Source organism: Nipponia nippon, unplaced genomic scaffold (assembly GCF_047370975.1).
Source record: "Nipponia nippon isolate SJK-2023a ecotype South Korea unplaced genomic scaffold, ASM4737097v1 scaffold_1, whole genome shotgun sequence".
NCBI lineage: Eukaryota > Metazoa > Chordata > Aves > Pelecaniformes > Threskiornithidae > Nipponia > Nipponia nippon.
Genome location: NW_028262290.1, coordinates 56,442,202 through 56,467,825, shown reverse-complemented (window position 1 = coordinate 56,467,825; position 25,624 = coordinate 56,442,202). Strand labels below are relative to the sequence as shown.

Here is a 25,624-nt window from a genome sequence, read left to right as displayed (position 1 = left end):
GACTTCAACAAGAGGCTCTGCAGCCTTTTGCAGATGTGGTATTAGGACAGGTATGCCTAGCGTGACCCTCAGTGCATTTCTTGTCTTCTTACAGCATTTGCTGCATTTTTCCCTAGGTACTGTGTGATTCAAGCCATTTGATAATGAAGTATTGTTTCACAGATTTACATCCCGTATGTTTCTTGATTGGGGATGTAAATTGATGTCGCTCACACAAATGCCCTCTTAGTGATACATGTCATGAATTTGGATTAAAACTTTGTAGAGGATGCAATTACACTATGAAATAAAAAAGTGGTGGCTATTTTATGTGAAAGCAGTAACATGTGGCTGGACAGTTGGGGATCTGTTTCCATAACAGAAAATACAATTTTCCCTCTTTTGGGACTGGGGGGGGGGGGGCAAAAACCGAATGGCTTTAGATAAAACTTTTTTTTTGTAATATAAATGCTTTTTTTTAAATCAGAAGCAAAGTCCAGAAGACTTTGCTGCAGAAAGTAGGAACAGCTGAACATCAATAATTGAGAACAGTGCTGTAGCAACAGTCATTGTATTACTTGCATCTTACCACTCTGCCTGTTGCAAGCGAAGGCGGCCATGTGATGACCTGCATGTCTTTGACTGCCTCACCTGCACTCTGTCCACCGTTTCATCCTTACCATTACTGTTTCCAAAAAAACAACTTCAGAATGCTTCAGTTTTATTAGTAAAACCACTGCTCTGTTCAAACCTGTTTTCTCTTGCACCAAATGCCGTGTTTTTCTCATTCCTCTATTCTATGCAGTTCAGGTCCTGCTTTGTAGGGTAAGTGGTGACAGAGAATGGTAAATCTAACAATGAGAAGTTCAGGTGGAGAAGAAAGGGGCTTGCTTTCTTTCTGAAGATGCTCTTCCTTTGAATTTCAGTGAGAATCTTACAAAAATCTGAAGTGGTCTCTGATAGGTAAAACACTAATGCACCAGTATTATTTATGGTTTTATTCCTTTCAATGTTATGTACTTTAAAAGAACGGTGTAGAGATGAGGTTTTGTCTTATGATAGGTTTTCTGGGCTTGGGGGTATTTTTGGAGTTGGGTTTTTGGAGTTTTGTTTGTTTGTTTGTTTGTTTTGCTATATATATAAGGTTAGGAAGTTAGTACTTTTTTGCTATTCTTCAGACAGGTGAATTTTCCTTATCTGTATCCATTAGTAACATGAGAGCAACTGATTAGAAGGGTGGTGCTACTGAATGTGTGTTCTTTGTCTTGCAAATGTTAAAGTCCTGCATCTGAGTATGAGGGCAGAGAATGGGATGAAGGAAATGAATGTGAAAAAAGAACTTGCTTTGAAACAAGTACTGCCTGTTAAGACTTGCAAACTTACTATACTCCTAACAGCTGCCGAGGTTTTTCCAGCTCTGCTCTGATAATGTGTGGGGAGTTAGGAAAGCCTGTGCTGAATGCTTCATGGCAGTTTCTTGTGCAACATCGCAGGAAGTCCGGAGGACAAAATTGTCAACCCTTTTTATTAATTTGATTAGTGATCCTTCACGATGGGTAAGAAATACTTTTTATTTCTTGTATAGCTGATATATTTAAAGCATTTTACTGTGATACTCCATATAGAACTTCTCCCCACAGGTGTGGATAACATAACTTGTTTCACGCACCTCAAGCAAAATTCTTCTTAGACTGCTTAGTTTGTCCATGGGTGTAGAGAGTCCCTCACATTTTCACTGCAGCATGCAAGAAAAACTGTGTCAGTGGGATAGCTTTTCTTAACTACAGAACTGCCTGTGACTTAGCATTGCTGAAAATCATTAACAAAACGGGAAAATTAGATGTGACTTATTTGTATTTCTTGAGGTTCCCTACCACCACCACCTTTTTTGGGGGGGAGTGGGGTAGTGGAGTGGGGTGGTAGTATTTGTTGTTGGGTTTGGGTTTGTTTGGCTTTGGTTTGGGTGGGGTTTTGGTTTTGTTTTGTGTTTTTGTTTTGTTTTTTGTCTTGAAGATCTACTCTTCAAACCTTGTTAAGTTTGTTATTGAGCAGACAACTTCCAAGAGCCAAAAGTATATCTTGTGCACAGGAGCATGAGCTCTTGGATCCTGGAAAGCTGTGCAGGTTGTAGCCCAGCAGAATTAATCAAATAATAAAAATCAAGGTAGATAAGATAATTGTTGAGAAGGTGAGAATAAGTAGTAGGAGAAAGGAGGAGCAAATGAACAACATAACCACATAGGAAAGGGAAAGAAATGCAGACCTTATCATCAGTTAAACTTATGGTAGTGAAATGTGTGTTCACTGCACATAATTTTTTCATTTCAAGTTGTTAAAATTCTCAACTGAGTTTTCACATTTACCTGCTTCTACTATATAAGTAATTGTGATTTCTTTGATTGTGGGGAATAGGCCTGTCAACTTAGTTACCCATGATTTAACTGTTTTACCCTGCTTTTTCTCAACTTTTTTTTTTACTTAGCACTTCATGTATACAGCTGGCTGCCTCTTTCCAGACCAGAGCCTCTGCTGTTGCTTTCCTCAGTAGGCTTATGACCCTTCCAATTCCTAGTAACAGGGATTTATGTTTTATAGGACGGCAAGCTTTATATATAAAAATAATTTTTTTTCTACCTTGGACCCTTTCCACTAGGTCCGCCAAGCTGCTTTTCAGTCTCTGGGGCCTTTCATATCAACTTTTGCTAATCCATCCAGCAGTGGCCAGTACTTTAAAGAAGAAGATGGTAAAAACCCAGAAGATTGTGGTTCTGCACAGGAAAACAGGTGAAGAATTTGCTAAATCTACAGATTATTTTTTGCTCCTTGTTTTTCTTCTGTATGAACTGCAAGTTAAGAAAATTAACTCTCCTGCATAAATTGAATGTTTATCTTGGTAATTGGAAAGATTTGGAACTTCTCATCTTACTTAATAGACTACCAGAATTTTCAGTTATTTACTAAAAATACATGACTATTCAGTAACTTAGCATACCTTAGGATGATAGACCATTTATGATGAAATGACTAACTTGATAGACAAGGGAGAGCAGTGCATATAGTCTACCTAGATTTCAGTAAGGCTTTTGACATGTTCTCCCATAAGATCCTCATAGAGAAGCTGAGGAAGTATGGGCTGAATGAGCAGACAGTGAGGTCGATTGACAGCTGGCTGAATGGCTGGGCCCAGAGGGCGCTGATCAGGGACACGTAGTTGGAAGCCAGTAACTACTCGTGTACCTCAGGCGTCAATATTGGGTCCAGTCCTGTTTAACATCTTCATTAATGATCTGGATGGTGGAGCAGGGTGTACCTTCAGCAAGTTTGCTGATGATGCAAAAATGGGAGGACTGGCTGATGCACCAGAGGGTCGTGCTGCCGTCCAGAGGGGCTTCAATAGGCTGGAAAAATGGGCTGACGGGAACCTCTTGAAGTTCAATAAGGGGAAGTGCAAAGTCCTGCCCCTGGGGAGGAACAACCTCCCATGCACCAGTACAGACTGGGATCTGACTGGATGGAGAGCGGCTTTGCAGAAAAGGCCCTAAGGGTCCTGGTGGACACCAAGTTGACCATGAACCGGCAGTGTGCCCTTGCAGCAAAGAAGGCCAATGGTATCCTGGGCTGCATTAGGAGGAGTGTTGCCGGCAGGTTGAGGGAGGTGATCTTTCCCCTCTGCTCAGCACTGGTGAGGCCACAGCTGGAGTGCTGGGTCCCATTCTGGGCTCCTCACTACAAGAGAGACATGGACATACTGGAGAGAGTCCAGTGAAGGGCCAGGAAGATGATGAAGGGACTAGAGCATCTCTTCTGTGAGGAAAGGCTGAGAGAACTGGGACTGCTCAGCCTGGAGAAGAGAAGGCTCAGGCGGGATCTTATCAATGTGTACAAATACCTGAAGTGGGGCTGGAAAGAGGACAGAGCCAGGCTCTTTTCAGTGGTGCCCAGTGACAGGGCCTGAGGGAATGGGCACAACCTGAAACACAGGAGGTTCCCTCTGGACATCAGGAAACACTTTTTTTTTTTTCACTGTGAGGGTGACCAAGCACTGGCACAGGTTGCCCAGGGAGGCTGTGGAGTCTCCATCCTTGGAAATATTCAAAAGCTGTTGGGACACAGTCCTGGGCAACTTGGCTCTAGGTGTCCCTGCTTGAGCAGGGGGGGTTGGATGAGGTGGCTTCCAGAGATCCCTTCCAACCTCAACCATTCTGTGATTCTATGATGTATTTTGCTATGCTGTAAGTAAATCTAGTTTGATAAATAGCAAGCTGATAAGCATGTGTGTGAATTTTCAAGAGAATCTGTTTGCAACAAGTGTATTTTGGTTTTTAAATGATTTGCTTTGGCACTCAACAGTGAACAAATCAGGACTACAGAGGATGTCACAACAGAGGATGAGCACAACAGGACAGAGGATCTGTCTTCACATGTTGATAATGATGATTTTGTAACAAAACTTGAAAATGCCATGGAAGATCAAAATACAGTGTCAAATAACTCCCAGAGGGAAAGTGATTTCCAGGCTGAGTCATCCTTCCGTTGCACTTTGTCTTCAGAATCTTGTGGGGAAATGGCTGACGAGAACAAGCGAAGTTCTCATTGCTGTACAGCAGGTCTGCGGGAGGCTGGGATGAATTCACAGGAAACCTCTCTTTCAGAGCAGGAATTGTACAACTCTTTCCATTTCTGGAGGACTCCACTTCCTGAAATAGATATTGACTTCGAGCTTCAGCAGACTTCTGAGATAATACTCGATAGAGAAATTCAGGAACTCACTATGCCAGTGTCTCCAAACATTCCTATGGCAACAAGGAAAGAATTGGAAGAAATGATAGAAAATTTGGAACCCCATATAGATGATCCAGACGTTAAAGGTATAGTAAAGATACTGAAGCATTTTTAAGTGTTTGGAGATATGCATACATTGCTTTAGCAGTTTGGGCTTTAACCTTTCAGTTGTTTTAAGTCAGAAGTACTACTTTCTCCTGGTCCTCAAAGAGATGGTATCTATTTTGATTTAATTGTGAAAATTGATGATCTAAAAGGGAACTTGCATTTGTGTAAAGATGTTTAAAGGTAGAAAGGTATTCCTTCCATAAACTGAATACCCATACAGTTAGGAGTATAAACTTCTGACTGCCTGTTTTGACAGTATAATCAAATAGATGGTTCAATGGCATAAGCTGTTCATCAGGAAATTAATTTGTAATTAGCATACATGCAAAATAAGAAGGCAGATTAAGATTTTTTTTTTTAAATATTGAAGCATGATAAATGGTTTTCATTTTATACATTATCGATTTTATTTTTAATGAATTAGTCTTCTCCATTTTTCTGCAAGGTCTTTTATTATTGCAGTCTCATATTGTTGACTTAAGTGTGCTGAGTTTGTTGGGTCAAACTGAGAATGGATCCAAACTGAATTCTTGAAGTGAATGCACATCCTCCATTTTAAAAGCTCTTGAAGGGTGGAGAAGGGTTTCATAAGTATGACCAGCTGCTGGAGCAGTACCTCAGAGATACCTCCTGGGCTAAGATGACTCGGCCATTTCACACATACCTACTGGAGATATGTTTCCCTTGGTATTCGTATGCTGAATAAATTCTAAGGCACATCAAGCTTGAGCGTCACAGTCAGAAAGTCCAGAGGTACCACTAAGGAAGAAGCCGTGTGATTCTGAAGGTGAAGAACCCTTAGGGGAAAGCATGCCTCGGAAAAAGTAGGAAGGAGAAAGAGGGGCGAGTTGGGAGTAGGAAAAACGTGTTAGAATAAACTGGTACTCCTTTCGACTTCTTTTTGTTAGTAGGTTGATACGCTAATAACTTTTCTTAAATCCATTTTGGGCTGCTTCTGTTTAATCTGTTGTGAAGTCAGCAGATGAAACTTTGTTGCCTTAAGAGCACTTTGGGCACTCTCTAAGGAAAGAGATAAGAAAAACATTTCAGCCTTGCTAATGATCTCAGTCTTCACATAACCCATCTCTGAAACCCACTGTTAAAACTTGCACTGCTGTTTAGGTTTGCTTTATAAAACCTTGTTCTGTCCAGTTACAGAACCTATCCTGAACACTTGTAATGAAGGTTTATGTAGGCATGTATTTGTGTGTTCAGAATGGTCCTGTGGTACGGGGTTGTTTGTCATGTGTGTGTTCATGTCTGGTTTCAGAGCAGGGTTTGTTTTTTTTTTTGGTTGTTTTTTTTTTGTAGTGCTCTCAACTGGGTGTCGAGAGGTTTTCTGTGCAGTTGTTGACTAGTACTGTGCATTTCAGTAGAAGAAAACTGTTCCTAGGTTGGCAACACCATGTGTTCCCAGTGCCCACAAGTTAGGAAAGATTTGAATTAGAGTTACCAGTGCCATTTATTCTAATTTGGGGTGGAGTGGGGGTGGGTGGTCTTAATTACTCATTCACCTTTGTATTCTGTTCAGTACCTCTGACTTGGTCAGGGCTGCAGTGAAGGCCCATGAAACACACCTTCTAAACCTTGTACTCTTCTTTTTCCTCTTGCCTGTACTCTCGTTGTGTGGTCTAAATGCTTCAGAAGCTGGAATTTAACAACATGCCTATTTTGATTTGGTACTGTTGCTATTTTAATTTTACACAAAGTGCATTGAGGCGTAAGGAAATTGAGACCAAAACTGATAGAATAGTATTAATTTTGCATGCTTGTCTCAAACACTAAAGCGCGTGTAGAATTGGTAGGTATCCAGACTTCAGTCTTCAAGTAGCTGACTTAATGCCTATGTTTTGGACCTTACACTCCATAAATTGTGACAGGAGGGAGGTAAACTCCCCTTGGGGGTGATCCAGAAGATCAGAGCCCTGACTGCCTCTTTGCTCATGGCAATACCAGGATTAATGTTTCCCTCTTTACCATCTAAAACTGTTGTTGCAAACTGATGGTATAAATATTAAGTCCAAAGGTTGTCTTAATTTGTTATTTTCATAGACATTTTATGAAACTTCCTAATTTCACAGGTAGTTTTGTCTGCAGTGTATGTGGCTTATAAGCGTTTGCCAAACTGCCCTGGTCCCAAGCGGTGCTTATGGTCTTCCCCTGCTCGCCCTGCCCCACAAGACTAGCCATTATGTTTTTGAGTCTTATACTGTGAGTGGGCTGGTTCTTGACAGCAAAGACTGAGCAAGTTAGGAATTTTTTTCCCCCACTCTTTCTTCTCTGTTTCTTTCTTTTTAAATCCTCGTGACCTTTTTCTTGCACTTATTTTTTCATTGGTTTGCTGTCACCCAAGTCCTGAATTCCTGCTTGCATGCTGTGCTCCTGTCTTTATCGCTGTGTTCCTAGCCAAGGGATGGGAGTGGAAGATGTTGTGTTCTCTGTGGTGGGTAAGCAGGGGCCTGCCATACTGGAGAGCTCCCGTAGGTACGCATCTTCTGGTTTCTATAACAAATGGGGCAAGCATCCTAGCGACATCACAAGATGAAGCAGGGATGAGTAGTGATAGTGTAGTTTGGGAATGAGACTGTAGTGTATGATGTTAACCTTACTGACAAATGCATAAGTTGTTTGGATGACCTTAACTCTGGCTGTACCTAGCCTCTCAGTGCTTGACTGTGCAACTTAAGCGACCTTCTCTTAACATGTTTTGTTTTGGAGACTATTTTCTAAACTTAAAAAAAAGAAGAAAACTAATACCTGTTGTGTGGAACCATATTGGCCAGGGTCATTGGCACAGGGTTTTTGAAGGATCTTAAGATCACGCTGAATAGATCACACTTAAGATCATACAGAATAACTGGTGACAGTAATAAGGTGATGTCCTTCGTGGTACAATCAGTGGACACTGATTTCCATTTTGCTAGTTGGTTTCAGAGCCAGTCCCTGACAGCTGAGGCAGGTGTGGAGATTTGGTACTGGAGTTCAACTGGCAATGATTCTTTCTCAGTACAGTGTGGTGTTTTTTGTTTGTTTTTTTTTTTCCTTCCTCCCTTCCCTGTGTTTTGTGCTGTATATGCATCCATAGCAACTACTATACCTTTGTTACCCCTATCCCTTCCCTCCATATATATTTCCCCTCTTATTTCCTTTTTTGTTTTCATTTCTCTTCCTTTCTGGATTCTGCATTCCCCTACTTCACATCTCACCTTGCCCTTCTATGTTCTGTAAGGTGCTTCTTCCCTCACCTGCTTGCAGCATTCTAGCAGAACTATTGAGAACAGAGTAACTCAGGTTTTTATCTAAAGGGTACTTCAGCATACCATGACAAGGGGAAGGATCAGTAGAAAGGAAAGGCATTGCTAGCTCGTGCAGCCCAGAGTACAGTATATTCAGTGCATACCCCAGTCTTCCAAATGTCTTGGTTGCCAAGCACTAACGGGTTACTGTTTACATACACAGAATGAGCTGTTTGTGGTTGTGTGGGATTTTTGGGTCTTTTTGTTTGTTTTGGGGGGTTTTAGGTTTGTAACTTGACTGTGTTCTCTGTGTTTCTGTAGTGCACCTCCGTATCATCGGAGCAGTTTCCATTTCAAATTTCAAATCCTTTTTCCAAGGCATGGAGACCGATTGGGTCTCTAGCAAATAGAATTTTTTAACAGCGACCAGCAACTGCCATGGAACACTTTTTTTTTTTCCATAATCTCATTCTCAGAAAGGGGTGAACTGCTTTAACTGAATCTCACTCCCCAAAATCTTTACCTTGAGGCTTTCTCTCCAGAGCTAGCGTGTTGCCAGAATGATAAATTTGAGTAATAGGTAGCTGAGCAGTCAGCAACCAAGATAAAGACAGCCTGTCTTCTCACAGACAAACTGCTGGCTAGCGGAGCTACACAAGCTGTGCAAAGTTAAGCAGTGGTATGTAATCCCTGTTAATAAGACCTTTCCAATCTACTGGCCAGACATCCTGAGGGTCTCAAACCGGGAGATGGAAACCTCCACATTCCTCTGAAGTATGCCAGCTCTTTTAAAATTATCACAGGGTCTTTATTCAGGTCACCTTTTTCCAGTTCCCTGAGGCTGCTGCCGTCTTCACTTACTTCAGAGGTTGCTTTTCTTTCCCCAGATGTTTTTATTTCTTTATTTTTCTTTCCAGGGACACTTTCTTCAGCTTTATTTATTTTTTTACGTTCTGCACAGAAAAAGCTAAATCATGTAATGTCAGCTTCTCTAAGAGTTTACTAAGAGTTTACTAAGAGTTTACTAAGAGTTTACTAAGAGTTTACTAAGAGTTTACTAAGAGTTTACTAAGAGTTTACTAAGAGTTTACTAAGAGTTTACTAAGAGTTTACTAAGAGTTTACTAAGAGTTTACTAAGAGTTTACTAAGAGTTTACTAAGAGTTTTACTAAGAGTTTACTAAGAGTTTTACTAAGCTTTTCTTAGTATTATTTGAGGGAAAGAGAGAAAGCCTGACTTGCAGGTTACTGGGGCTAACTGTGGCTTATGCCAGTTACAGGCTGCTTTGCCAAATGGAGACCTAATAGGATAAACCAGCCCAAATGCGGGGTCAGTTGATCCCATTCCCTTATAAAAACTATGTTTATAAGTTAGACTACTAGTGCTGCCTGCAGTAGAAGTCTAAAATATATTGTTAATGGAACAGTAGGTGAGGAGGAAGTGGAGAAGAAACTCCTCTTATTTTTGTGTTTTAATTACTTGCATCTCTGTACCTATTAATGCAGCCCATAGCTTTTGCCTCTGAGTAAGAAGTGAGGGTAAGGAACACAGATCCTTCAGAAAAAAGAAGGGAGCATGCCTCTTAGAAATATCAATGTCTTCTGGTGAAACATCAGGAGAAACAGGAAACAGCAATAAAGCATATTGAAAGGAGAGAAGGAGGACCTTCTCCTCCTGAGGACCAGGAAATTTAATAAGTCCAGGTAAAATGTGGTTTTCAGTTGAAAGGTTGTGACAGTTATTTTAGGATGCAGGTACAGTAGCCAGGAGTAAATAATTTCTTGCTGAAAAATACTTCTCACCTGAAGCAAAGTCAAAGGAAGAGTTAATTAGCAGATGGTTTAAGATCCAGTGAACATTGACTTTATCTTACCAATGCAATATATGAGTTCTGTATAATGCATAAAACTGACCTTTACACTCCAATTTTTACAGAAGGTAGTTGTGAAAGCTTGTTAATCAGCAGATTCTGTTCCAGTTGTCTTCCCAAAACCTTGCTTACCAAGAGCTCTGAAGCATTTCTGTGCCATGCATGAGAGGGGAGCCTTATCCTTTGCGTGTACTTTTAATGGTTTTCTGGAAAATGTTGCCTGTCTTATGGCTGTAGGAAAGATCTTTGTGGGAGATGGGGAGGAGCAGCAGCCACATCAGTCAGAAGTGTGTCAGCAGAGATCTTGGACTGTGTCAGCATGTAATGGGATTACAAGGGGAGCGAAGACAGCTCATTAGGGTGCTGTCTCAAGTTTCAGTATCTTCAGGGCAGCCACCTAGGTGCACATACTCACACACGCGCTCTCTTTCTCTTCCTCCTTTACTCAGTACTCCACCATTCTGGAGCCTTCTGTGTTTGGCTCTCTTTTTGGCTAGGACCTTAAGAAGTTTACAGACTTAAGGTCATTCATTGAAAAGTGAATGACAGCACTGGAGTCACCCTTGGTGACAGGACCTATGGAGAAGCACTCAATGAAGAAAGAAGGCACTTGCCAGTCAGTGAAATCCTTGGGAGTTTGGCCTCTCCTGTCCTTCATCCCCACGTCTGGGGATTGTAGAATTGACAAGAAGCTGAGGAGATGCACGTTTGTGTCATATCTCCTCTAGGGCAGGCAGAGGAGATCAGGATACGTGTGGTCTCCATCCCATTAAGCCCCCAAGCAAGGGTGGTCCAGGCGTGCAGGCTGGCAGTGTTGGAAAACACCCATTTACTGCTGTAGATACCTTCATTTTTGTTACTAGAAGTAATCTTTAGAGCTCTGTGTGGATTTTTCAGTAAATAAATATTCAGTGTTGAAGCAGTATGTGTAACCCAGTCAGGGTAAGCTTTCTTGACTTTTAAGTGAAAATGAGCTTACATTTTTCATGAAGTCCTTCATGAAAGAAGTCTTCATGAAAAATGTCTCCTTGATGTGCAGCAGGATATAATTCCTTTTAATTTTCTTGTTTGATTTCTCTAAATGAGAATAAACTGGAAATCCAACAGGCATTTCTTGCCATAGCAGGTGCCACCTAGCTTGCATGGTTTTGGGGTGGTTTGTTGAATACTTAAGTTTTGGAGGAATTTGCTAGCCTTGATGTTGTTTATTCTTGTGGGCCCTAAAGTGCAGAGGTTTATTGTCAGTGAAGTAACGCTTGAATAGTGAAGCCATAGCAAGCTTTTGTTAATCTTACAAATTGTACTGTAAAATTCCTAAATGTTATAATTTATGTATAGACCATGTATTATAATATATATTGTAGATATATATTGAAACTATATTTTCTAACATAATGCATTTTATAGTGGAAGTATTAATATGATGTTTGTTTAGTTTTTCAGTGTCTTACTTGCTGTGGTTTTTCCTGTTGAGATGAATTACAGTAATACAGCAAGAATATCTTTCAGTTATTCTATCAGAAATTTGACACAGTTACAAACCTAGCATTGCATATTGAGAAGAATTACCTTTACTCCTGCTCATCAGACTCCCATCTAGAAACCAGTGAATCTGTAGCGTGTTTTCCAATTTTTTGCTAGCTAAGATTGTGCTGAGTTATAGTTTTGTTTCTTGTAACAGATGTGTTGCATGTCTGTTTCTTCTGTCTACAAACAAGTCCAACTACCTTTGTCTAATTCTTGTTAATAAACCTATCAAAAAAGCTAAAGGGAGAAATTCAGATTCTGTAACTTAGTATGTCAACGTGGGATTAAAACCAGGCATGTGGTTTCACATTTAATTTCAGAAAAAGCATTTAGGAAACCTCGGAAAAGCCAAAGTCTATGAGGAGCAGAGCTTCTGGATGGCTGGGTAAATTTAATGGGTCGGGAGATTATTCCTCCTTACCTTCTTGGAAAGAAGTGGAGAAGGAGAGAGGCAGGGTAGATCAGTCTGTGCTGAATTCTCTGTCACTTGCAGCTAAGATTGCTTCTGATACCTGATCTGCTTAGGTCAGGCTATATCCAAGGAACATTGCTCAACAAAGCTTTTTTTAATTAGTATTAAGCGGAGGGATGGAAAGCAGAGCAGTCTCAGAACTGATGGATCTTTTTCAAAAGAGTGGATGGCGGTGTGAAGTGCTAATGCTTTCTTTTGATGAATAAGAGGACATAAAACAGTGCAACCTTCATTATTCCTTTGGAGCACACAAGGAGTCTAAAGTATCCTGTGCAGAAGAGAGTTGCTGGGGTCTAAGACCTTCCTATATAGATCTTGCTTTAGAGTTGCTATAAAAACTTAAGAATTTAATGGCCATATATAGGGACACAGCCTCTCAGAATCAAAATCCTTTCATTATGAATAAACCTGTTCTCAACCTTTATTTGAATTACTTTTCCCTTCTCTCTCTTAGTCCCACCACCCACAAAAGACCCAGTCAGTAAGTTAGTATTCAGCCCCAAAGACTATTTGCACCATTAATATGTACTGAGATTCTTAAAGAACGGATCCTGCCATAACAGCAGTCTCTTACTCCTGGGTTTTTTTTTTTGCTTTACAGACAAATTTCACTGAACTGTAGTGTGGTTGAGCACCCTAGGAAAAGAGTGGAGTGTTAACCTGCCTTACATTTTATGCTAGTTGCCCCTAGTTTGGGATTTGCTAACTATCAATAATCTTAAATTTGTACCTGCCCCGTAGTTGTTCTGCCATCCTTCAGTTAATTAGTCACTGTCCAAAAGTTGATTTGTGGACTTGATAAAAGTTTATTGCAGTTCAGTCTCTCATGTATTTCTCTTTCATACGCTGTAGCACAAGTGGAGGTGTTGTCTGCTGCACTCAGAGCATCCAGTTTGGATCCTCAAGAAGAGACAATAGCCAGCATCGGCAAGGAAACAGACTCACAGACTGAACTAACCATCAATGACCAACAAAATTTTAAACCTATACTGGGTGATATTGTGCCTTTAATTGGTGACACTGTTGAGGTAAGAAGTGAGTTTTGTACTCTATTCCCCACCCCCGCCCCCTTCAGGATTTCCAGGGCTCCAGTAATAGAGCTGTATTTTGAGTTCATGCAGTAATTGCAGCCAAATGCTTCCTGCTTTTGGCTAGTGTGATGTTCGGTTTTGTTGGCTGTATTGAAACGCTAACTACTAAAATAAAATGGGTTGTGTTGGGTGCCTTTGTTTTTGCTAGGTCTGTGCTTGTCCATATAAATTCTTTAAATTGTTTCTGTTAAAATCTCTGTTGTGAATATCACATTTTAAGATGTTTTAAATACTACTGCAGTTGATCACTCCAAAATTGCCTTACGTAAAACAGAGTCCTACTGATAATAAGTTAATCCCCTTCTCCAGTGCCCTGCCTGCTTTGCTGCCTTCCCCTGCTCCCCGCCCCCCCCCCCCCCCCCCCCCGAGAAAGAAGTACTTTGTTCCCTGTGCTCCCTGTCAAAGTGTTTTATAGCAGTTTACTGGCCTGCATAAGAGTAGCTCAGGACCTGCAGTCTAGGATGTTGTGAGGACTGTTGAAAGAGAAAGTGGCTTCTAGCAATCAGTAACATTTTAAAGTTTTTTGCAGTTATTTCTTCAGCACTCCACCACTGCCCCCTGCCCGACTGAAGTCTGTGGTATTTGATATCTTTTTCTGTTCTGTACTGTGTGTTGGGCCAAACCCACGATGTGCACTGCATATAGTGCCACAAGCTTTGGTGTTAAAAGCTATAGCTATGTAGTAAGCAATGGTTCCAAAATATGCTCTATAAATCTATAGCAAGTGATTTGTTGAATCATATTGCCTAAATGGTATTTTCAGATGAAATTTTGATGTCTTTGAAAAGTCTAGGAGTTGACATCAGTCCAGTGCAGACATTTTCAACCTTCTTTTATCAGAGCAGATGACATTTAATTAACTTTTCACCTAAGCTGTTGGACTACCATGTAGCGCAAAAACATTTTGGGAGTGGAGGAATGTGACATTTACTTGGATATTGCTGTTTATACACGATCATAATTTAACACTACCAATGTGTTTGGTTTGTTTGTTTTTTTTTTTTAAAAACCAAAAAAACCCCAAAACAACAAAAAAAACCCTGCCCCCAATTCCTGATGTCAGGCTCGATATATTTCTTTATCATAGGATCTGTTGTAGTCACTTCTTTCTGATGCTAACCTGTAAAATGACAGTGTAAATGTATCCTCTGTCCTTCTCATTTTTTGGAGGTGATGAGGGTGGTGTTTGTTCAGAGGGACTTTCTTGCATTTTATTTCTTTACAGAGTATGATGCTGACAGGAAGTTTAAGACCCTGTCACATTGCTGGTATATGATATTTTTGCATGTTTCGGTTTTACTTTTTTAAAAGGATGTTCTTAATCTGTCAGTTCCTTGTTTGTTACTGGCACTGAATCAAGTCCTCATTTTAAAAGTGAAAGGATATTATAGAGGTGACCTAGAATTTGGGAATCAAGCTGTGATCTGTTGAGCGAGTGAACTGTTACCCCTAGCAGTGAAGAGAGCTCTGATTTTCACAGGTAGTTTTTTTTTGTGGTGTTTTTGTTTGTTTGTGGGGTTTTTTTTTGGTTTTTTGTTTTCTTTTTTTAAGTCTCAGCATAGTAAAGTGTCAATAGGGTACTGAATACTTTAGAAAACTTGAGCTACAGTGTTTTGTATTTGAAAGCAGCCTTCACAGTTCTGCACACACATCACAAAGCAAAATCATACTTTGCTTGTCCTTCTGCAGCTATATAGGCTCCTGAAGGAGTTAGTGCTACATGTTAAAGAGAGATTCTCTATTCACATGAAAATAAATGTTGTAATAAAGTGAACAAATAAGGTTTGGGGACATAGACGAAGCTTGTTTGTTGAGGAAGAGGGTAGCTGTTTTATTTTTCCTGAAGAGCCACCGTTTTCATTTCCTTTAGGTTGTATGCTCTCTATAAGGTTTGATAAATGAATGTAAGCCTCAAGAAATCCCCTAAGTCGTATTTCCAGTGGATAAGTGTGGGAGTCCGCTTTTTTGGTTGGAGGTAGAGGGAGAAGGGAAGGAAAAGAAAGAAAAAGGAAACTGGACTAAAATTAGGACATCCCTGTCTGGCACAAGTACATCTCTCTAAGAAGAGGGTGGATGCCAGGAGGAGACTGGAGCCCTGAGACTGGCCTCATCTCTCTGTGTTTGGGCCAGCTGCCTGGTCAGGAAACGCCAGCACCACTTGTCCTGGTGCTGTGGGCTTTGTGTGCAACCCATGTTGCAGAGCAGGGGTCTGTGGAGCACAACCATGGAGCTCCTCTTACACTGCAGCTAAAGGGAACCTCGCATAAGAGATTTGTAAGGCCGCGACAAAGATTTTGCATCTCTGAGGTGGCGGTTGGCCAGTTTGGTACGCAAGAAGCTTTCAGGCTAAACCCTGCTGAATTTTTATGTCCTGGCTCTCCGCAATGCTCAGTTCAGTGTGTGCATGTTACACGGAAAATGTACAGATGGAACTTCATCTGCAGGAATGGAGATACTGCATTGACTGATGCTGTGGTTCTTTTGTACTGAAGCTCTTCCTTTCTGGAATGTATATTTGACTTTAAAAGTGGCTGGGTAAAAATGTTCCCATCTGTGACACCCTTCAGTATATTTAGTCATTCAACTTAGTTCAATCAATAAAGTATTATTTTTATCTTTTTTTTTTAAACTTAGCCTTTTAAAGCAAGGGTAGCAGAGATTGAGAGATGAAGTATTTTCATTTTTATTGTAGCAGAATGGATGACTAGCCTCCAGTTCCATGCACCTGGGCAACTCATGGAAAGCCCTGTGGCTATGTTGTGCTGGCTGCCTCATAATTTCTTCATTTGAAAGCTGGTGACATTCTGGCAATGCTGAAAACAATCTCTTTTTCTGGAGGGGGAAAAAAAAAAGGCTAAAAAGGAGTAAAGAATTGACTGACAAACTAAAATCCTGCAGAGATGGCTTTCAGAGCCTCTGGAGGTTTTATAGTTGGAGTTGTATGCTGGTGGACACATTTAGTTACGGAGTCACTTGCAGATCTGTTCTTTCCTTGGCTCTTTGACACCTTCTTGCTGCTGCTTGATAAGCCTGACAGGTGATTTGGGCTGCTGTGCCAGCAATATGCAATTGCCTCACAGCTCTCCCTGTTCTTTATCACCTGTAATTATACCTCAGTGACTAAAATTACAACCCAATGCTTAGATGAAAGCAGATCATGAAAGAGGAAAAAGCAACTGTCTGAAGTCAAACCAAGGAAGACAGATGGTATCCTGGAGGCTTTTTTGAAGAAGTTTATAGTTTGCTTGAAAATTCTCATTGTCAAACTGATCTGAGCAGCTGGTAGAGTAGGCATATTCTCGGTGCTTGTGTTGACCCTGAGAGCTTGCCCTGCAGCGCCTGTGAATAGATACCTTGGCTCATATCTAACAAAAATGCCTTTGTCCTGTTCTACCAGACAGCAGTCTAATCTACTTTCCAAATACTTATCATCTACTTCTTGAAATTCACGGTTGATTATGCAAAGTCCATTGTATTTGAGGAGCTCCACTGGTATAGAAGGTGACAGTGCATCCCCTCAGCAGCACAATTTATCATAACGTATCAAACCTCTGCTGCTCAGTAGAGTTCTGAAACAGAGTATCAGTCCTTATCTTCAAGGCCCAGATATGTAGCCAGGATGCTTGAATGATTGCTAAAAATTATTTTAATAGAACTGCTGAGAGGCATGAGGACTCTGTATTATAAGGTGAAGCTCATCTGCAGAGAAGATTATAGAATAATCACCTCTAGGAAAGGAGCAACAGCATAAATCTCATCAGTTGCTACTTTTAAGTGTGAGGATGGCTTTGTTTTGACCTTTTTCTAGCACAAATCCAAAGCAACAAATCCAACAAAATCTGCTACAGATGTTTTCTCATTTTCCCTTCAGGGGAGAAACAATGTGACTTGTATGTTAGTTACATTTTCCTTAATGCAGTCTCAAAGGTACTCCTCTCCTGTGATTTTCATTCCCTAAAAACCAAAATGGAGCAGAATAAGAGGAGCCTGTGTTTGAAATTTAAACACAAAGATTTATCTTATAGGCCTTTTGATTTTTGAGCTGTAGAAAAATTGTATTTGACATTAAAACATGTGTTTCTTTAATCTAAGAAAAAGACCCTGAGGTGAGGACAGCACTCTTGATGTTGACATTTGTTTTGTGTTTAATCCTTGAGTGTATTTTGTGTGACCTTTTTTTTTTTCTCCATAGAATATGGATTCTACACTTCAGTATATTCATAATGATTCAGATTTGAGCACCAACAGTAGTTTCAGCCCTGAAGAAGAAAGAAAATCCAAAGTACAGGTAAATGACAGTGGCTTCTGTTTTTCCTACGTGTATCAGATAAGTGGAATGTATATGGGGATTTCTTTTATGCATTTCAATCAGTCATTTCTGATGTGTTTTCTGTAAAATATGGCAAACCTCTTAAAATAAGTAATTTTAAAATATTCTGTGTTTCCAGAAATAATGGCTTCATTTGGCAGTTGCTTCTGATTTAGTTATGTATAAGAGATGACAGTATTGTTTGACATGAGAACAATATTGTAGACTTCCAGGCTCTGGTTTCAATTGGTTTCATTTTCTATGGAAACTATCCTGTAATGGAAATTAGGTTATTGAGGAAACTGGATTTTTTGTTAAATGTTTTGAGTGGAACCGTCCCCAACCTCTGACAGCTTTTTGAAGAAAAGGTGTGAAAGTGTTTCATTAAGCTTGAACTGTCTCTTTGTTGTTTTTTTCCCCAAAAGGAATTGAACGTTTGTTGTTACATAGTTCAGCATTATGTGTGCCACCCTGCACCAGCATGATTCCTTGAGTGGAAACCTCAGTCCCTCTTGTTGCTTTTTGTGAGCCGAGCTATTTGGCAGTTGTGTGTTAGGGAAATGCTCTTGTGCACCCCCTTGGATATAGGGTCAGTGCCTGAGATAAACTGACAGCAGCTGAGGCAAAGACAGTGTTGAAGTCAACACAAACAGGTTTTCACAAAATTTTAGTTCAGGTGCTTTGATTTCTCAGCAGAGAGAAGGATTGGTCTTCACCAGAGATCTCTGTCTCTGAAGAACTCTTTTCCTTCCTGCTGTCTCTTTAGGGAGTTTGGAAGCAATATTGAACGCACTATACTCTGCCTCCTCCCCTTCCCCCCCTCCTCAAGGCATTTTAATTTACTTTTCTTCTCCCCACCTCCCCAAGATTTTGAGAGGAATAGGAAAATGATTTTTGAACAAGTCTCATCACTTGCTGTTCTGCCTGTTTTTATGGATGAGTTAAAATAGCGAATTTGCACACCCTGTGAACCTGAATGTTTGTAGAAAGGTAGAATGTAGTCTCTTAATTTCCTGGTCTGCCTAAATAAACAGTGATCCACCCACTCATCTGTTACATTGGTCTGTATATTTTCAAGTAGCCCCCAGTCATGTCATTTCTTTGGAACTTTTTGGTGGAACTTAGGAAATACAAAATCTTTGCATTCTTATTAAGAGATTGTAATTGAATAATACTCTGTAGTCGTGGGGAAAAAAATGTTCTTCTGACAGTATGCCCTGGAATTTTAGTAAGCCTTATGAGGATTTATTGAAAATAGTGTAAACACTCTACCCTTTTCTTGCTGTAGGATGTTGTACCTCAAGCCTTGCTGGATCAGTATTTATCAATGACCGATCCATCTCGCGCACAAACAGTTGATACTGAGATTGCCAAACACTGTGCCTACAGCCTGCCGGGTGTGGCACTTACATTAGGCAGACAGAATTGGCACTGTTTGAAAGATACCTATGAGACGCTGGCATCTGACATGCAGGTAAGCTCAAGAAGCTCTGACGGTGAATGATCTGAACTTTTATGATGTGACAGTGAATGATCTGAACTTTTATGATGATTTCTCTTGTTTACTGGGTTGTTGGGTTGCTCTGCTTTTTACGTGGAGCTTCCCATTCCTGATATTAGTTATTCATATAATGAATAAAAGTGTAACTGTTGTCTCAGAGGAAGCTGTGTGTGGGGTGCTCAGGTAGTAAGGAAGTGGGGCAGTTTGAGTGGGAGGTGGATCTCCAGTGGGAATGCGAGGAGAGGTCTCCGATTTCCTCTGCTCACTTGAGATCTTATGGCAGTGCTTGGGATTCTCCGAAGTGTGAGAAATTGGGCTGTGCTGCTGTGCGTGAGCAGACATGTGCCCCTGCAGGCATGTCTGGAGCTCAGTGAGTCAGCCTCACGCCAGGCTTTTTGGTGGCCTTTTGGTGCTGCATCGAGTCATAAGGGAATAACATCACTATCACCATGCAGCATTGCTATTTTAAAAACAAATACTGGAAATAGCATTTTCCTTGTTGTCAGGTGGTAAGGAGGTGGCTTTGTGCATTTTACTGTTGGTTTACAGTTGTTTCCCAGTCCTCCCTTGTTTCCTTTTTTGGAGATGCTCTTTTTATTTTTTTAAACATTCTCAGACTAATTCACCTCTCTTGAACTTGCTGCTTGCTATGTCAGAGCAGCAGTTCTCAGTGATAGTGAGTAATTTTATACATAGCTATTGCTCATATTTTCCGAACTCTTTTGCAGCCACTAAAAACAGCCAACTAATAAATTTCAAACATAAATAAAACCAAATTACCCTGTGTTCAAAACTGTCCAGAGTTTATCGCCAGTCTGATCTGCATTAAGATTGAATTGCCAAACCAGGGCAAAAGAACAGTACCCATGCTAATTGGAAAGTGCTGGCTAAAGAACGGATGCTATTTTATTTTTAAAAAGACTTACTTGAAATAATTACTCCATTAAAATGATGCCCCCTCAATTTAGGGTGAAGAAAAGCTCTATTGGTCCTTGGACTGCCGGGCACTCAGTGTGGGTGAAAATTTACCTATTATGGAAGCTAGACTATGCCAGCTGAAATATTGTGGGATATATATCTTGCTCTGTTTTATAAATTAGACAAGTGAGAGAGTGGAAGTAGTGTGGAACTAATTTACCCAAAAGAATTTAAAGGAGAGAGTAATGTGTGGAAGAGTACTGATATCAGGAATACTATTTTCCTTCCCTTAAAATATTTTCATTACTTTCATTTGCCTTTTTTTTTTTTTTTTAAATTTCCAATTTCATTTTCAATTGTTACATGAGTCACTGTTAAATGTATTTCTAAGTACTGTAACTCGCTGGGAGTCCAGCTTGGATACTGACCCTCAAGTTAAAATAGAGCACTTGAGATGATACATCAGTAAAATTCATTTATTTATTTATTTTACAGTGGAAGGTTCGGCGGACACTAGCATTTTCTATACATGAACTTGCTGTCATCCTTGGAGACCAGCTTACAGCTGGAGATTTAGTTCCTGTCTTCAATGGCTTTTTAAAAGATCTAGATGAAGTCAGGATAGGTGTGCTTAAACACTTGCATGACTTCCTCAAGGTATGTCTGTGTTCAACTCTGGTCAAGTGAAATTATGTGTTTTGCTTCATTACTTTGTATGCACTTGCTTTTTAACAAAACAGTGGTATAATTCTGTGGGAATCCATACAAAGCTGGATGGAATCCAGATGTCTGAATATTGGAGTATATTTTGCAGGACATCTGTGTTGCTGATACTTTCTTTTCTCTGAAGAGCCTGGTTTGTGCATGTTTATTCAATATATAGGTGCCAGTGGATGGTATTGGGTTTTTTGGCTCTAACCTCTCTGTGCAACTTCTCAAATTTCTTTAGGAGTTTTTCTGTAACTGCCTCGTTTTTGGAGCTGAAAGACATAAATCATGAAACCTTTAAAATCAATACTATCTTTACTGCTTACCTCCTAGAGTACAAGCAGAGACTAGATCAGATTTTGCTTTCAGTAGTGCCCCATGTGATTCTAGAGACCTAAGCATGATAGGGTTTAGTCCAGAAAAGCAACACTATTGCTAAGAGTATTTTTTAAAATAAAAGCGTTTTATTAGTTGTATTTTAAAGCTTTTGTTCTATCTGCTGATTGTAGCCTACGTTTCTTTATGTAAGTTTATATTTACTGTTACAGCTTCTTCATCTTGACAAAAGACGAGAGTATCTTTATCAGCTCCAGGAATTCCTAGTGACTGATAACAGCAGGAACTGGCGTTTCCGTGCAGAGCTGGCTGAGTATGTAGTTTTCTGGGTGCTTGTTTTCATTGTTATGGATATTTAAAGATGTTAATATCATGGAATAAATGTCTTACAGTGACGCTCTTAACTTCATTTTTAATTAGTGGATAGTCCTTATCCTCCTCCACTTGTCCCCATTGCTTAAAAACTCCTAGTAGTTGTGTATCATTTATAAGTGCTCAAGTTGGAACTTGAATGTCTTTTGCATCACCGTATGTTGAAAACATTACCCTTCTGTAAAAAAGAAGCTGCCAAAAGAGAAGACCACATCTGCTTGCTCTTGAAGTCAATAGAATTGTTCTAGCCATTTGACTTCAAGTTGCTGTGTCTGATGAGCAGGCTGAATTCGTGACCGTGAAATGGAGGAGATCAAGGTCTTGAGGGGGGAGTAAAGAAAGCAAGTAGCAGGGTAGTGACCTTGGACTTTATGTGAGCAGACTTTGGCTTTTTCATGGAACTGGTATGTGGGTTCCTATGGGAGGCAGCTCTGAAGGGTCAAGTTGCTCAGGAAAGCCAGCAGATTTTTAAGGACAGCATCATCCAAGTGAAAGGATAGTCCTTCTTGATATTCAGAAAAACAAGGAAAAGTATCAAGAGCCTGGTTTGGCTAAGAAGGGAACTCATGACTGAACTTGAATGCAAAAAGGGATTATACAGGAGGTGAAAGCAGGGACAGGGTGCACAGAAGGAATTTAGAAACATTGCCCAGGCATGTAGGGTTGTATTGGGAAAGTCAAAGCTTAGCTAGAACTGAGACTTGCAAGGGGTGTCAAGTACTGTTACGTTAGCAAAAAAAGAATAAACAGGGAAAATGTGGGACCGCTGCTGAACGGGGTGGATGGTTTAGTGATAGTGGGCACAAAGAAGGCTGAGGTACTGACAAGGTACTCACTGACAAGATTTCCCAGGCCTCCATGCTTAGAGTAGGTTTCAGTGGCGGTTGATGATCAACCAAGGGATTAGTTGAGAACTCGACCCATGTATATCCATCAAACCAGACAGGCTGCAACTGAGGGTGCTGACAGAGCTGGCCCATGTGATAGCGAGGCCATCAGCCATCACCTTTGAAATGTTGTGAAGATACAGGCAGGTCACCAGGAACTAGCTGAATGGCAGAACTCAGAGGGTTGTGATTAGCCGCGAGGAGTCCAGTTGGAGGCCTGTAGCTAGCGGTGTTCCCCAGGGGTCAGTACTGGGTCCAGTCTTGTTCAACTTATTCATCAGTGACCTGGATGAAGGGACAGAGTGTACCCTCAGGAAGTTTGCTTATGATACAAAACTGGGAGGAGTGGCTGATACACCCGAAGGCTGTGCTGCCATTCGGTGAGACCTGGACAGGCTAGAGAGTTGAGTGGAGAGGAACCTAATGAAGTTCAACAAAGGCAATTGTAGGGTCCTGCACCTAGGGAGGAATAACCCCATGCACCAGTACAAGTTAGGGGTTGACCTGCTGGAAAGCAGCGCTGCGGTGAAGGACCTGAGAGTCCTGGTGGACAACAAGTTAACCATGAGCCAGCAATGTGCCCTTGTGGCCAAGAAGGCCAATGGTATCCTGGGATGCATTAGGAAGAGCGTGGCCAGCAGGTCGAGGAAGGTTATCCTCCCCCTCTACTCTGCCCTGGTGAGGCCACATCTGGAGCACTGTGTCTAGTTCTGGGCTCCCCAGTTCAAGAAAGACAAGGAACTACTGGAGAGAGTCCAGCAAGGGGCTACGAAGATGACTAGGGGACAGGAGCATCTCTCTTATGAGGAAAGGCTGAGAGAGCTGGGTCTGTTTAGCCTGGACAAGAGGAGGCTGGGCGGGGATCTTATCAATGCTTACAAATACCTTAAGGGCAGGTTTCAGGAGGATGGGGCCAGACTCTTTTCAGTGGTGCCCAGCGGCAGGATAAGGGGCAACGGGTACAAACTGAAACATAGGAAGTTCCATCAGAATATGAGGAATAACTTCTCTACTTTGAGGGTGACAGAGTGCTGGAACAGGCTGCACAGAGAGGTTGTAGAGTCTCCTTCTCTGGAGATATTCAAAACGCACTTGGATGCGATCCTGTGCAACCTGCTCTAGGTGAACCTGCTTTAGCAGGGGGGTTGGACTAGATGTTCTCCAGAGGTCCCTTCCAACCCCAACCGTTCTGTGAGTCTGTGAACTAGAGAAAGGCATATGATGTGCTTTTGGCCTTCTAGAAGATGGGTACTGTCAGGGGAGTTAAAATTCTGTCAGCCTCACATCAGGCCCTGGGAATCATGGAGCAGGTCCTGTTGGAAACCATTTCTGGGCATGTGAAGGAGGACTCCTTCAGGAAAACAGTCAGCATGAATTTCCAAGAGTAAATCATGCCTGAACAACCTGCCTTCTGTGATTAAATGACTGAATCTGGATGAGGAGAGGGTGATGAATGTCATTTACCTCCGCTTTAGCAAGGCTTTTAATACCATGTCTTATGATATTCTTGTAGCCAGGTTAGGACATAATGATCTGGATGGGTGGAGGCTAGATGAGTAGAAGTCATTGGATGGTTGGGTGCAGGAGGTTATGGGTAATAGGTTGTACTCTACCTGGAGTATAGCTATAGATATATAGCAGGAGTGCATTCTGGGACCTTTCCTCTTTAACATCTTTATCAGTGACCTGGAGGGGGTGACAGAGTGCACTCTCATCAGGGTTGCTGGTGACACCAGAATGGGATGACCAGTATTGACTGGGCTTGAAGGAAGGGCTGCCACCCAGAGGGGCCTAGACAGACTGGAGGAAGGGGCTGACAGGAGCCTTATGAAATTCAGCAAAGGACAGATGTCAAGTCCTGTGCATGGGAAGGAAGAGGCTCTGACAGTGAGACAGACTGAGGACTGGCTGCCCTGGAAGCAGCTCTGAAAAGGCCCAGAGTATCATGGAGCACAGTGAGCTGAACATGAGCCAGTAGTGTGTCCTGCCAGCATGATCCTGGGCTGTATCAACAGGAGCAAAGTCAGTATATCGAGGGAATAGATCAGCCCCCTCTAGTCAGCACTCATTAGATCTCATCTGGCGTAATACCAATAGAGGAAAGATGCTGATAAACGGGAACAAATTCAGCAGAGGGGCACCAGGATGATCAAAGCTGCAGCATGTGCCCTTTGAGGAGAGCTGTGGGACCAGGGCTTCTCTAACATGAATGATGAAATGAGTATATTGTAATGACTAATTGCAGTGTGTCTTTTGAATTAAATTTTAAGAGACCTAGTTTAACAACTGATCATGATGTCATGTTTTTGCTACATTTAAGTGTTGTTTTGATTTAGTAACTACAAATCACTTACCTGTTATTGCAGGTATGGAGATGTTCGATCGGCTGTTTGTAACGTGTCATGCCACTTCTTTTGACATGCTTCCTACCATTCATGACACATACTTGTGTGTGCAACAATCAACTCATTACAAATTGAAGAAGTGATAATTTCTCTAGTTGTCCAGTGTACTCTGAAGTAGAAGTTTATTGATTTAATATATCGGTGTACTTAGTTTGATAAGTATCCTTGGCCACTTAAGTCAGAGTAGTTGGTTTGTAGCTGTACATGCGTTATGTATGTGTGATGTCTTTACCAGGTATTCAAATGTATATGCACACTGCAGCGTCATTCACATCTGGATCACTGTGCTCCATGTACGCTGTAGCCGGTATCGGGATCCCCGCCTTGTAAATGCAACCTTGGTTCCCTTGCCTCTCCCCTAGTTTTTCATTCTTTGAGCTCATGCAGCATTTTGCCGTTATTGTGAAAAAGTGGCAATTTAAAATTTGCAAGTGACCCATAGTCAAACTGATGGCATTGAAAAAGAAAAGATTTTACTTTTCATTAACTTTATTATGGCCATATTGCATATTTGGCACGTGTTGTCATATAAATGATCATATTCACAGTTAAAGCTATTTTTCTTCTTATTATAATGTACTCTGTTTGGTTCTTCTTCCGTCTTGTAGGCAACTGATCTTGCTTCTAGATCTGTACAGTGCCAGAGACATTTATGACTACTTGCGACCTATCGCTTTCAGCCTCTGTGCAGACAAAGTGTCTTCTGTCCGTTGGATTTCTTACAAGCTGGTAAAGCAATCTAAGTAAATTCAGGATTTCAAACTTCTGACGGTTGGTGGTCAGAAGTAATTTTTGTATTTTTTTTTCTTTCTTCTCATTTCTTCAAGGTTAGCGAAATGGTAAAAAAATTGTACATGGCTTCAACATCAACCTTTGTGGTAGACCTCATGAATGAACTTGTTGAAAAGTTCTGTAGATGCCGCAAATGGTCCGGTCGGCAAACTTTTGTCTTTATTTGCCAGGTAAAATGTCTTTTTGTTCATCTTTTTGGTTTTGGCAGGGAGGTGGGGGGTGGTAAGAATGAAGGGGGCGTAAACAGCTGGAACTCTTTAGCTGCCTGTTGACAATATTTTAATGAATATTTGAGAACTTTCTTTCCAGGGGAAATAGGTTTCATGGCTGC

General features: G+C 41.0%; 1 protein-coding gene across 8 annotated transcripts in view; it reads left to right on the top strand.

Moving 5' to 3' along the window:
• The window catches only part of PPP4R1 (protein phosphatase 4 regulatory subunit 1), a 71,060-nt gene that overhangs the window by 41,698 nt on the left and 3,738 nt on the right, over positions 1-25,624 (top strand). For all 8 annotated transcript variants that reach the window (XM_087756697.1, XM_087756687.1, XM_087756714.1 and 5 more), the window contains 10 exons: positions 1,377-1,535; positions 2,633-2,763; positions 4,330-4,847; positions 12,827-13,002; positions 17,258-17,353; positions 18,663-18,848; positions 20,289-20,450; positions 21,050-21,150; positions 25,110-25,230; positions 25,329-25,463. In XM_087756697.1, the coding sequence (XP_087612823.1) occupies positions 1,377-1,535; positions 2,633-2,763; positions 4,330-4,847; positions 12,827-13,002; positions 17,258-17,353; positions 18,663-18,848; positions 20,289-20,450; positions 21,050-21,150; positions 25,110-25,230; positions 25,329-25,463 (1,785 nt within the window). The remainder of the gene's footprint in view (positions 1-1,376; positions 1,536-2,632; positions 2,764-4,329; positions 4,848-12,826; positions 13,003-17,257; positions 17,354-18,662; positions 18,849-20,288; positions 20,451-21,049; positions 21,151-25,109; positions 25,231-25,328; positions 25,464-25,624) is intronic.